At 37.0% G+C, this 13540-nt stretch overlaps 1 protein-coding gene across 2 annotated transcripts in view; it reads right to left on the bottom strand.

Moving 5' to 3' along the window:
* Window positions 1-9707: 9707 nt before the first annotated feature.
* Window positions 9708-13540, bottom strand: part of FAR1 (fatty acyl-CoA reductase 1) — a 70636-nt gene continuing 66803 nt past the window's right edge. For both annotated transcript variants that reach the window (XM_046015750.1, XM_046015748.1), the window contains exon 12: window positions 9708-12612. In XM_046015750.1, the coding sequence (XP_045871706.1) occupies window positions 12450-12612 (163 nt within the window). In that variant the 3' untranslated portion in view covers window positions 9708-12449. The remainder of the gene's footprint in view (window positions 12613-13540) is intronic.

Here is a 13540-nt window from a genome sequence, read left to right on the forward strand (position 1 = left end):
GGCTCTCTCTGGAGGAACCTCCAGAGCCTTAGGAAGCCTATTGAGGGTACTCTTGCTAGGTGAAAGCAGCAAAGATCAGAGTCTGGAGCGGCTGAGGTGCTTAGAAACTGAAATTCAGGATACTAGAAAAGAAGGAAGCACCTCAAGGCAGTAGCTCCTGAAATTTGCATATGGACCCAATTGAGTTTTTGGCCTAATACTAATCTGTCAGGTCTGTCAGAAAAGAGTTATCCATCGGGGTCTGTGTAAGCTAAATGGAGCTTCTGAAGGTTGTACAACCCATGGTATGTGTGTTCTGACTACCCAGAATAAAATGGCACCCAGGCGCTGAGTGAAGAGCTCAGACGGGCTGTACACAGGAGTAGGTCTGCCTTCGAATAAGGGCTACACCAAGACCCAAATGGATTAAGCTAATCTGCCAATAAATTAACTGCCTAAAAGAACAAAAACCAATATTCTTTATAGGAAGAAAACAAAACCCAGACTCTCAATGACATCATATCCACATGGTTCAGCAAGCAGTAAAAATTATTTTAGACATGAGGAGGGGCAGGAAAATGTGACCTACAACCAGGAACAGCAGCAACAAACCCTTCCCCCACCCAAAATCCTACAGACTCAAGAGGACATATGCAATGGAATTAATACCCAAGGTCTTCAAAAGAGCTATTATAAATATATGGAGGATTTAAAGGAAAAGATGGAAGAAAATCCTAGCAGAAATGAAAACTATAAAAAAAGAACTAAATGCATATTCAAAAACTAGATAAATGAATAAATAAATGAATTAAATGAAGATAGATGAATAAAATGAAATTTTATTACATGGGTTTACTAGATGGGTTTAACTAGAATTCTTTTTCCAGGGAAAATATCCTTTGAAAGAAAGATGAACTAAAGACATTTCCAGATAAACAAAAGCTCAAGAATTCTCCACCAGCAGACCTACACTACCAGAAATGTTCACGTTTTCAGGCCAAGGGTAAATGGTAGGTTGTAAATATGAGTCTATATGAAGAATGTTCAATACATTGTGTTTTCTTAAGTTCATTTATAAGAAACACAGTTGACTATTTGAAGCAAAAATATTAACAATGTACTGCAGTTTCTATTATTCAGAAAAGTTTAAAAAAAAGTTCGACAAAGGCAGGAAGAAAGGGAGGGAGGTAAATGGAAATACTCTTGTAAGTTTCGCACATGTTAAGTGGTGTAACAATAATTCAAAGTAGACTGATAAGTGGAGCCACCAGAAAGCTGAATTCAACAGTATATACAAACAAAAGATAACACACAACTGAACTGGGTCTAATCCCAAAAAAGTGAGGCTGTTGTATCATTTAAATGGAATAATGTTGGGTGCCTGGGTAGTTCAGTAGGTTAAGCATCTGCTTTCCACTCAGGTCATGATCCCAGGGTCCTAAGTTCAAGCCCCATGCCGGGCTCCCTGCTCTGCAAAGAGCTCTTCTCCCTCTCCCTCTGCCTGCTGCAATCCCTGCTTATGCTCTGTCAAATAAATAAATAAAATCTTAAAATATATATATTAAAAAATAATAATAAAATAAAAATAAGGAGCATCTAGGTGGCTTGGTGGGTTAAGTCTCTGCCTTCAGCTTGGGTCATGGTCTCAGGGTCCTGGGATCGAGCCCCGCATCGGGCTCTCTGCTCAGCGAGTAGCCTGTTTCCCTGTCTCTCTCTGCCTGCCTGTGCTCTCTCTGTCAAATAAATAAATAAAATCTTTAAAAATAAAAAAAAATTATTAGGGGCACCTGGGTGGCTCAGTGGGTTAAAGCCTCTGCCTTCGGCTCAGGTCATGATCCCAGCATCCTGGGATCGAGCCCCGCATTGGGCTCTCTGCTCAGTAGAGAGCCTGCTTCCCTTCCTCTATCTCTCTGCCTGCCTTTCTGCCTACTTGTGATCTCTGTCTGTCAAGTGGGTTGGGGCCTCTGCCTTCGGCTCAGGTCATGATCCCGGAGTCCTGGGATCGAGCCCCGCGTCGGGCTTTCTGCTCTGCGGGGAGCCTGCTTCCTCCTCTCTCTCTGCCTGCCTCTCTGCTTAGCTGTGGTTTCTCTCTGTCAAATAAATAAAATATTTAAAAAAAAAAAAATTATTAAAAAAATAAAGTGGAAAAATGCACTTTATTAATGTTAATTTAGAAAAGTAATCATAGGGGTACCTGGGTGGCTCAGTGGGTTAAAGCCTCTGCCTTCAGCTCAGATCATGATCTCAGGGTCCTGAGATCGAGCCCCGCATTGGGCTCTCTGCTCAGCAGGGAGCCTGCTTTCCCCCCCTCTCTCTGCCTGCCTCTCTGCCTACTTGTGATCTCTGTCTGTCAAATAAATAAAATCTTTAAAAAAAAAAAAAAGAAAGAAAAAATAATCATAATGCTTTCCTATTCTAGAATTGTGCTTTTCCATCCTGACAAGCTAACTGGAAATTGTAACACCAAGCCACTTAGAGATGCAGATGTTTGGCAAAAAGATGGCAGATACATTTCACACATGCCATGCTTGCTTTCTGCAGCCATGAGAGACATCACTAAATGATCATGAAAGGCATTCTCTTCTGCTGAGCACCTCGAGTCTCAAAATCCAACACAGATAATCAGTTATTAAACGAATGGCAGTTATAGCTAAGGTAATACCTGTTTGTGATCCCTGGTTTGAACCAGGGAAATAAGAATGTGGAATGGAGTTTTGTCGGAACTACTGATCAATTAAGAACACAGGTGAGAAGACTGATCTTACTATTACAAAGAATACCAGCAATGATGATGGTGACAATAAATCAACAGTAGCAAAAAATTAGAAAAATTAGCTGCAATCTGGGTTTTTGGACATTTGCAGTTGAAAGCATTCCTGATCCAGACTTGATGCCTAAACTGAAACATGAAAGATGGTGAGAACAGACAAATTTTTGCAGGTAGAAGGATTTAACAAGGCAAGAAAGAGATTAGAATGTTGGTAGAACAGCAAGTGGTTTGGGCATGAGGACTAGGAAGAAAGTGAGAGATGTGAAGTTGTCCAGATCATAATGAGCTGTCAAAATTGTTCTATGAAGTATGGACTTGATCCTGGGGACAGTTTACAAAAGGGGGGTCACCTAGGGTCTTACATTTAGGGGTGAACATGAACAGACTGATGATTTAGGAAAGCAATTCAGCTGCTGAAAGAGCGTACTTGGAAAGGAACCAGACTGTAGGCACTGAAATCATTGGAAAGAGAAGCTGCAGAACAGAGAGCAGGTCTGCAGGGAAGAAAAAACACCATGCACAGGAACCTTCTCTTGGGGGCAAAGTGGGGGTGGGGACTCCAAAGTCAGGACTGTGAGAATTAGAAACTTAACTCAAATGGAATAACTAGGAAGTTCTAGCCAAGGAAAAAAGGGTAGAAGGTAACTAGGTTTATTTTGTTAACTGGCTTAAACTGCAATGGAAAAAAAAATTAGGCCCAAAACAAAATCCTGACCACTAGAAGTGGAAACATTGTATATTCTCCTCTGAAAATGAAAAAGGGTGAGAAAGCTGTATGGAATGCCTGGTGAAGCACAGACCCAAATCTAGAGCTAGGAACCTGTGATTTAACAATTTCCAAACACATGTACCCTGCAATTTCTAGTTGCAAGACTTTTCTAAAGCTTTTCCCAAGGATGGAGGCTCAAACAGGAAGATTATAAATGCACATATGTGAGGGTGGGATGATTTCCAGAGCTTGTTTCACAATAGTTTAAGGTTTTTTTCTAATTACAGGCCACCGATCTTCCTGTGCCTTTTCACTTTTCAGTGGGGACTACAGAGCTAATGGAATGTGAAATACTTTAGGAGGCACGCTATATAATTAGAAAAAAAAAAAAAAAAAAAAAAAAAGACAGTTTTGCTTTTCAGATTTTGTCTCTCAAATACGAGCAAGAGGAGGGGAATTCCCAAAATGTACTTGAAACACAAATTAGGCTCAGGTCACATGCTCTAATCTCTCACCCTAGGAGGAAGACAAACCGCTTCACAACCAGCAGCCTACATGCAGATCACTGGGCTAGAGAAAGAGTGAGCTGTCTCAAGGCATGTGGCTAACAAAAATTCTGTGGAAACGGATGATTTGGAAACTGGCCATCTTCAAAGAATTTTTCCCTCGGTGAAATGACTATGGGAATTTTGTCCTTGGATGAGGAAATTTTGAAGGATCCTCCTTCTATCCCAGTGAGCAAGAACTATTGGTGGATAGAAGAGCCACAGTGGAGAAGGGTGATCAATGAGAGTGATATTAACCTTGCAGGGGAAAAGGGAGCCGGTTTCTTGTATTTTTATAAAACAAGTGCAGAATCTGTATTTGTTAATGATAAAACAAATGTGACAGAAATACCAGAAGTGGGAAAACCACAGCGTAGAATCAGAGGATATAAGTTGGGTTGCATTAACAAAATTCATTTTATAAATATTCTAGTTTTATTCTTTGGACATTTATGATGATTTTTGAGGGAGTAGTTACTGAACACTTCATATGAATCATACACTTTATATTCACTTTATTACTATACTCCCAAGTCGGCATTTTATAGATTTGAAAGGTGGGGCTGAAGGGCTAAATGACACACTCATGGCCACACACAACTGGGAGGTAGCAGTCATCATACCTCGTCTCACTTCAAAATTAATGCAATTAATGCTTTTTCCACTATATGATCTTGCTTCTCTGTCTTTATGAAAAAGTAGTAACAGTATTTTCTATATTTTAGAAGTGACTGTATACTTGTACTGTGTATTCTAGTTATCATGGAATAGTATGTCAGAGATGCTGACACGGAGTATTCATTTACAAAACAGTGTATTTGTACAGAAATGGCAGTGGAATCTGCTGAAAAATGCGAATCACAATTTTGCATGTTTCTGCTATCTGCTTTTGTCTTATTTTCCTCCAAGGCAGGTGGTTTTGTGTCTTTTTGAGATGATGCTAATATGTCTGCCCTAGTACCAAGGAGGATCCCTGGGTAAAAATCATGCTAAATCCTATAGAGGACCTCAGTACTGATATTTCTTCAAGAAACAGTCCATTTGTTCTGTAATGACCTAGAACTTGGTTTGTTAAACTAACAGAGTATGGATATACACAGTATGCTTGCAAGCAAAGTGCATCTGACAATAGAGGAAAGGCAGGAGGGTGCTCTTAACATAATGAGTTAGAACAAAACTGAAATTCTACAATGAAGGAATTGAGGGTTGAAGACATCAGAGCAGGGCGGGCAGTTCTTGTAGCACATTGAGCACACCTCTTATTATGTCAGAGGAAGACAACTCAAAAGTTGGCCCAGGCCTATACGATGCATTCTGGCACAGTGGGGAAGAAGGCAGAGGATATAGCCAGATCAAAATGTCCATTCGGCCATGCTACAGTGCTGGCAGATGGTACACACAGCCCACCCTCCCAGTGGCTTTAGCACTACTGGGCAAGCATTCGTGAAGCTTACCCAGAGCTTTTCTAATCTAAAGCTCACCATTAGGAATCATCACACACCAGGTATCAACTTGCCCTTCTGTCTGTCTAGACAACTAGGTTTCCTTGAATAAATATCTTGATAAAGACAGACTCTGGAGGTAATACAGTCCTCAGAGTTACTACTTTGATTATGACCTGCTAAGAAGTTTAGAAGATAGTATTTTAGCATGATTTTGTAGTAGTGGATAAAAAGTCTTGCTGAATAGAAGACTTAGTAAAATTTGTCAATTGTGTAGTTTCTAACTTGGGGCATTTGCACTGTTTTGTTAGCATCTCTAGGATTTATATAAATAATAAACAGTTACTGGTGTAAACAACTTTTGCATCCTTTTCAGCAAAGTCTCCTTGATTGCAAAATCTTGTACATGAGCAGGAAGCTGAACAATCCTGTGACTAACAGAAGGAAAGATAAACGTTACCTTATCAGTAAGCTGAAAGGTTTATTGAGTAATTTCTATGTGCCAGGTAATGTAAAAAGCAGGCCCTGTTCTATGGGAGAGCCCACCATCAAATGCAGAAAACAAAGTGAGGAAGTATTTTTCAATTTCATGAGGGCAGGTCCTGTCTTCATAAAGAGTAAGGCAACAGAACCCTGATCACTTCCGATTTCCTCAAATAAGACACTGAAAAACTAGCAGAACTTTCAGCTGCCTGCACCACATTATAGTAGTCAAGAGAGTCTCCCATGGCACAGGTTCTACAACTCAGCTTTAAGAACAGAAATACCTTCTCAGTTGACCAAGAGCTGAACAGCCTCTCTGGGAACTGATTCTCTGTGAACTCACAACTAACCAATTAATGAGAATTACACTGAGAAACTAAACTAGCTGGAGGACTTGTACTTGGCTATACAAAGAAGACATACAATCGCGGATGGCAAGGACATCAGAGAAAGACCAAGTAAGAAACTAAGAAGCGCAAGAAATAAACCTATCTACCGAAGTACTAAAAATTTAACAAAGACCTGGTCATTACTTAATTGTAAAACAGAATTCCACCTCAAGATCTGGAGTTAAAAATCCAGAAAAACCGGACCTTTACTTTTACTGGAGAAAAGACACATTTTTACATTTTTGTTATTTTTCCGGATTCCATGTAATGTAAAGTCACTTTAAAAGAAAAACTTTGGTTAAAAAACAAAAAACCCCTTAGGCTCACTGCAGAAAACTCCAAAACTATGAGAGAATAGGGACAAAAAGCGAGACCAACCATAACTCCACCACACAAAGCTGACTTCTCAAAAATTTCTGCATTGTTCTTGCCAGGCCAGACCCTTTTCCATCTATTATGTGTTCTGCGTGGTGTTTTATATACTGATTTTCAGTTTCAAGTGGCAATTTCCAGGCCTTGTCCTGGATCCTAGGACAGCACTGTGCGTGGACCATGCTGATTCCTCACAAAGACGGACTGCAGAGCCCAGAGCTTCTCCACCTCCAGCACTTGCAGGGCACAGACACTTGGGGAGGCGGGGCTTGTCAAATCATATTGCTGGTCCCACCCATTTCTGATTGAGTAAGTCTAGGATGGGTTCAGAAAGTTGCATTTCTATTTGAGGTCCCAGGAGATACAGCATCTGCATCTAGGTCTAAACAACAGAGACCAGTTGTTTAAATTCTGCTGTGGTTTGTATTCTCAAATATACTTAGTAACACTGTATGAGTAGACTCTTTTTTTCTCTCTCTCAAACTGATTTCATTTAGAAAAGAAATGTAATGGGTCAGTTCAAGTCCAAAGTCTATTGATAGTTAATAGGAACTGTTTATGCTTTGGCCAGGAAAACTATTTATTTTAGACCAGAGGTATTTCACAGCCTATGTAGCTGATTCTAACCATGTTGAAGGCCCTCAGTTGACCTCCAACTGCCTCATTATTCCTTCATCATCTTATCCCCATATCATCAAAATATTTCCTCACTGCTCCACACTTCCCAGGCTTTACGAATCTCTTCTCTATACCTGGAATGCACCCCTCTCCCAATCAGACTTACAACCACAACTTCAATGTCATGTTTATATGAGCTCTTCCCTGAAATACTAAGCAGTGCTTTTAGGATTTCATCCTTCTCTTTCTTCATATGTTACATGAAAATTATGTTTACTTTCCTATGTTAAGTCACAAAATCCTAAAAGGTGGGTAGTGTGTTATGCGCAGGTCTAGACCACTGAGGAACTTACACTGTGGTGAGTGATAGGAACAGATAAATAGATAATTGCAATATAAAACAGGATAAACACATAATAAGTTCTGAATATTCTGATGACTGCTGGGTTCCAAATGAGAAAGCAAATAAAGACATTTAGTAGAAGAGCATGTCAGACAACTTATCTGAATAGTCCAGAAACATCTGTGTTCCTACAGTGAGAGACAGTATAGTGTGGTGGGCACTGTGTAGTGGGGCTTTGGAGCGAGACTACCTGAGTTCACACCTTGGCTCTGTCACTATCAGTGTAAATGGGTAAATTGTTACCATCATATGCTTTTTCACCTATAAAACCCCTATAAAAGGTGATAGAGGAACCCTCCTCAAAGCATTGCTGAAAGGCATAAATGAGCACATGTATGAGTATTGCCTGACACAGCAAGTGCTCAACAAACGTTCACTGGTGTTATTTCTACAACATGGAAGGTGCAAGGCTGGTTTTCCTTTCAAGAAATCAAGACTCAATCTGGGAGAAATGACAAGAACTTGTGAAAGATATAACACAAAGCAGAAAGTTAGGTGTTTAATGTTAAAAACTTGACTACTGATGAAATATACAATCTTCTAGGATGATTATTTTAAATAGGACCACATTCAACTTGTTTATTTAGGTTCAGATGTTTGTTTAAAAAAAAAAAAGGAGCTCTAATACTAGAATGAGTCACATTAAAGTTTCAGACCTTATAGGTCTAAGACGATCAAATATTAGCATTTTCATATGGCTCAACTTAATACTTTCTAGTTATTCCTCGAGAATCTCAAGGGTTCTCCACAGATTTACGCATGAGAGACAGAGAACGAGAATGTATTAGGTTTTCTGTACAACCAGCAGAAAATAATGGAATTCTGTGCCTAATTCAACTCCATTAAACTGTAGCATGAAAATGAAGTTATGTCTAGTTGAGAATATTAAGGTAAACATTTCAAAGAGAATAACTAGAAAAATCTCCACTCCACTGCCTCTCTTCTTGTATAAAATCATAGTTAGTGTCTATGATCTGTGACTGCCCCCCCTACCAAAAAAAGAAAAAGAAAAAGAAAAAGACAGGTATAGCCTTATTCCCCTGATTTCAGACCAACAGTAAAGATATTGAACTCACACTTATCAGTTTAAGTTTTTCTACATAAATGTATTTTAGAGCCATCAACATGCAAAAGGAGCACGTCAAACTTAATGTTACTCAAACTTTTCTTTAATAAAGAAAAATCAAAGAAATTATTTAACAATTATGCACAACTATGCTCAATTTACAAAGACTTAGGAATTTTAAGAGTAACAGAAATGGAAGAGCGCACACCAAAAAAAAAAAAAAAAAGATAAATTCATTCTATGACTAGAAAATGCTTCAAGATAAAAACATTAATTCAATAAGAAAATAGTTTTATTTCTTTTATCACAGAGACTGTAAGTTTAATTAACTCACTTCTATATCAAGTTATGCAGCATACCTTCCAGTCTCTAGTTTCTCATGCAAAATTTCAGAGAGTTTTTCTCAAAGCACAGCAAATTAGTGCTAATTGTTTCAAGTTAGGGCTTAGAAGCAGCCTGGAAAGCATTCTTGGAAGGCCATTTACACTCACCTGAACGAGCCCAATACCTTCTTTTTTATAGTTAAACTCTATTACTAATGAGTGATTCCCCTATCCTCAATAGATAAACTGCTATAAATGTACCTATAAATTAAAATGGTATCATTCAATGTGGAGGACAGTAGCTGGCACCTAAATGAGATCCTGGCAGTCTCCTGGTACTGTTTTTAGAAAACAGAAAAACCACCTCATTCCAGACAATACATAAAAATAATACTTTAATGAAAGGTATCCATCCTGTCTGCTTCCCCTAAAATGCTTCTAAGAGACTCAACTAAATAACATTAGGATATAAGAGATAATGAGAGTACCTAAAAAAAGTGTAAGTAGTATACGTGAGGCCTGCTTCCTATAATTCTAACCACATTATCTGACAGGTAATATTTTCAGTATAGTTTTCAGGGTAATTATTGTAAAAATACAATAAATACTATAATGGAAATATAGGGATTCATTTATTACTTTTTGGTTTACAAACAAAGGCACCCAATAATGCTTCTATTTACTTCTTATAAAAGATTATCAATTTACATTTAAAACAAAAAGCAAAAAACCCTGAACCAGCTCCTACAGACACACACACAAAAAGGGGAGAAATAGGGTTTTTTTCCTCCCTGCTTCCAAGCTTTATTACCATTTTTATACCATGTTTATACCATTCTTAAGTCAAAGAGAGTATTGCCATGCTGCTTTGTTGAATTTTAAAATATATTAATGTTGCCAAGTCAAATTGCAATATAGCCACAAATGATGCCACAATTGACAAATGCAGAGACTCAAGAGTGAATAGTGGGGAAAACACCAAATGTTTTACAATATAGCTTTATCAAATGAATTAAATATTAAATTTAATTACGTTATTGTGTTAAAAATTGAGTTCATGTAGAAAATATAATCAAACGTAACTAAAAACCATGTCTAGCAAATGACACAAACAAAAATGATTTCTAAAATCTTTGAGTTAAGCTTAAAGTCTCGTTGGTAGGGATTAACAACCTATATACTCTTCATACAAATTTTAGAACTAAGTTCTAAAATGTCATATTAATTTATTAATTTATTCATTAGTTTCCTCTGACAATGGAATTCTAAACAAACAAACAACATTAATGCAGTGGCCTCAGCACCCGTCCCAGCTAGCATTTCTTTATGTTGGATTACAAGAACAATGACATAGGTCAGAAGACATACCACCATCTGTACTTCACATGCCTGGCAAAATTGTACCTGATTCTTCTGCAAGATACAAAGACAATTCATCTGATTCTAAGTGTATCTGGCAGAAGTATTCACATCATACAAATGTTATTAGCATGTTTTCAACATATTATGGAAATGTATTTGGAGTGATGGCGTACTCAATGTATAGAGCATCTAGAGTTAATTAGTGGGCCACTTTAAATTAAAGGCATCATCATTTATTCCATATTCAGACACTGTCATGGTCTCTCACACCTTACACAAGGTATGGTCCTGGACCAGAGACTTAGTATCATTTCAAAGAGTATTTATATATTTATATACATATTTCTTTTAAAGTAATGTTTAAACGTTTTACTACAGAAAATCTGGCTTCAACATGGAAGCATTTTTCCTTTTCAAGATTACCCACCTGCATGGAAGAAGGTGGTTTCCTTTACATTTAGTTTTTTTCACAATAACAAAATAAACTTCTTACACATTGCATTTAAATTGACAGAGAAAATTAAGGTGTAAAGTTCTATGTAACTTTTTGTATTGTGAACTGACCTCATTAAACACATTTAAGATATACTGTTGATGATTTAAATATAGTACAACTTGATCAGCTAAATTAGAACAGTTATGCTGATCAATCTGTTAAACCAAATGTATGTTAAAACAGTAAGGAGAGTTATCTACTATTAAGCTTTAAAGGGAATAATTATCATTAAAATATACATTAATTTTCTTGCTATTACTTGTTTCAATAATGCATTTCTTTCTAAAGCTAAAACTACATGCAGAAAAAATAAATGGTATCTTGAAACTCATTCAACAGTTTGCTACTTTATGTGGTATGTAAATAAAGTCCTTTATTTAATTTTATACACGTTATTTTATGCACTATTTTATTTTTCTTGAAGGAATTCCGCTCTCAAGGTCAAAAGTTTAGTATGTGTTTACACACATGTGAGAAAATTCTCTTAATATTATGACTATCTGCAAATACATTCTTCCATAATAAAGCACTTTCAGTTTTACTTAGCCTTTTAAAAGTCCTGTTAATAAAATGTATAAGGGGAAGAGAGCACAAATATGATGAATCCCTCCCCACTTGCACCCCCCTTTGCCAAAGTCTCGAGAAATCCTCCAAATTCAAAACATGAACAAAACCTTACAGGACTGATTTTTATTTGGTCATAACACGGACAAGAAAAATGTATTCCTATTCTTTTTGATAGTAATGGTCTTAATGAATCCATTCTCATTTTCCTTCAAAAAATACATAGCATATATTGATATGGATTCTCAAACCTGTTTAGATCCAGTAGGGTCTTTAGAATAATATATAGCCTTCTGATTATGGAAGCAACTGATTGCTTATACAAAAATGATGTGCATTAGACCACTAATCAGAAAAAGGAAAATGAGAACATGTCTTTCATATTGGAGACCACTCAATAACTTACAGAATGATGTGAAAATAGTTTTGGCTACAGTTTTAACAAAACTAAAACCTATTTCAACTGAAGAAAAAAATCAAACACTGAAGAATGAAATATCTACCAACTTACCTAAGGGTTCCTGTCCAAATAAATGCTTTCCACTGCACTATATATTTGAGTTAGAAAGTCACTAAATGTTAAGGCATATTTTAATTAATATGTTCCAGAATTGCACAGTTATACTGGTCAGTGTTCCTATTTCCCCACTCCTACCCTCACCCTACCCCTTGTCCCCAGGGATCAAAATGTTAAAGTCATGGTTTTGGTGGCTATTGTAGATTTGAGCTGGCATGACCACAGTGTGTTCACTAGATTTTTATAAGCATAAACATTAAAATGTTACATAAAATGTACCATACTTTACTCCACACTCTGATCTATGATGGTTTAATGTCTTGACAAAAGGTGAGATGACTTAAGTACATTTTACATTTTGTGCATTCAGACCACCATATGCATAGATGTTCTAATGCTAAATTCTTGTCTTCAGTATCTCATAGTGCTGGATGCTCGGAAGTATGACAGAAACTTGTAACACAGACTAACCACAAAGTACCAGATGTTTCTTGCCATTTGTGATCTTGCAATAAAAATGCGCCAAATCAGGATCACAAGGATAGTATTGAAACCATACCGTATATTCCTCAACCTGGAAAGCAAATCAAGAGACATATCAGACAATGTTTTCTAGAATAAAATAATTGTTGGATGGCAGATTACTCGATGCTCAGTTTTCAAATCCATTATTAATCTGAAACCTATTTAAAAATTAATTAGAAGCCCTTAAGTTAGAAAGTTAGCAAAAGTCAGACCTGACCATGTATACAGTCCACCAAATGCAGTACCTCTATCAACAATGAATAACACAAAGGTTTTTTATAACAATATATCTGGGATGTAAATTATTCATTCAACAAGTATTTCTGAGCATCCTTCTGTGTGACCAGTACTACGTATATTGTAGGTAAAACAGATATGCCCCTTGTACTTCTGAAGCTTCCTATCTAATCTAAAAAGGTTTGCTCATTATATACATCATTTTCTAGATAAAATAGATATTTTAAACATCTTTAACAACTTCCAAGTTGTCAGACAAGTGAACTTCTTTAGTTATAGGTAGGTGACAGTCACATGATCAAAAGCCAACAGACAAATCCTCATCCATGAATGAACCATGGCACTAGTCTACATAGGAAAGACTTCCCATTCTCAAAGAGTAATCTTAATGTTACTGTGCTCATGTTTCAAAACACTTTTTATAATTTTAATGGTGTTAGAAAAGAATACAAACATTCAGATAGGTAACAATGCTACATAAATTCCATTAACTTCAATAGGCACTCCGAGATAGGACAATAATATACATTGATATAAAAAACAAAAGACCTTTGAATTAAGAGTCAAAGATTAGTATTCTAGTTTCATCAGCCACCTAACACAAATGACCCAGGCAAACACACCTTCCCTAAGCTTCACTTTCCTCAGCCACACAACTAGTTGCCCTGCAGAGCCTCATATAAGTTGGAGGTAAAAGAAGAATGATTTGAAGGTCTTATAAACTATTATAAAAATTGTAT

Source organism: Meles meles, chromosome 8, assembly GCF_922984935.1.
Source record: "Meles meles chromosome 8, mMelMel3.1 paternal haplotype, whole genome shotgun sequence".
Classification (NCBI taxonomy): Eukaryota; Metazoa; Chordata; class Mammalia; order Carnivora; family Mustelidae; genus Meles; species Meles meles.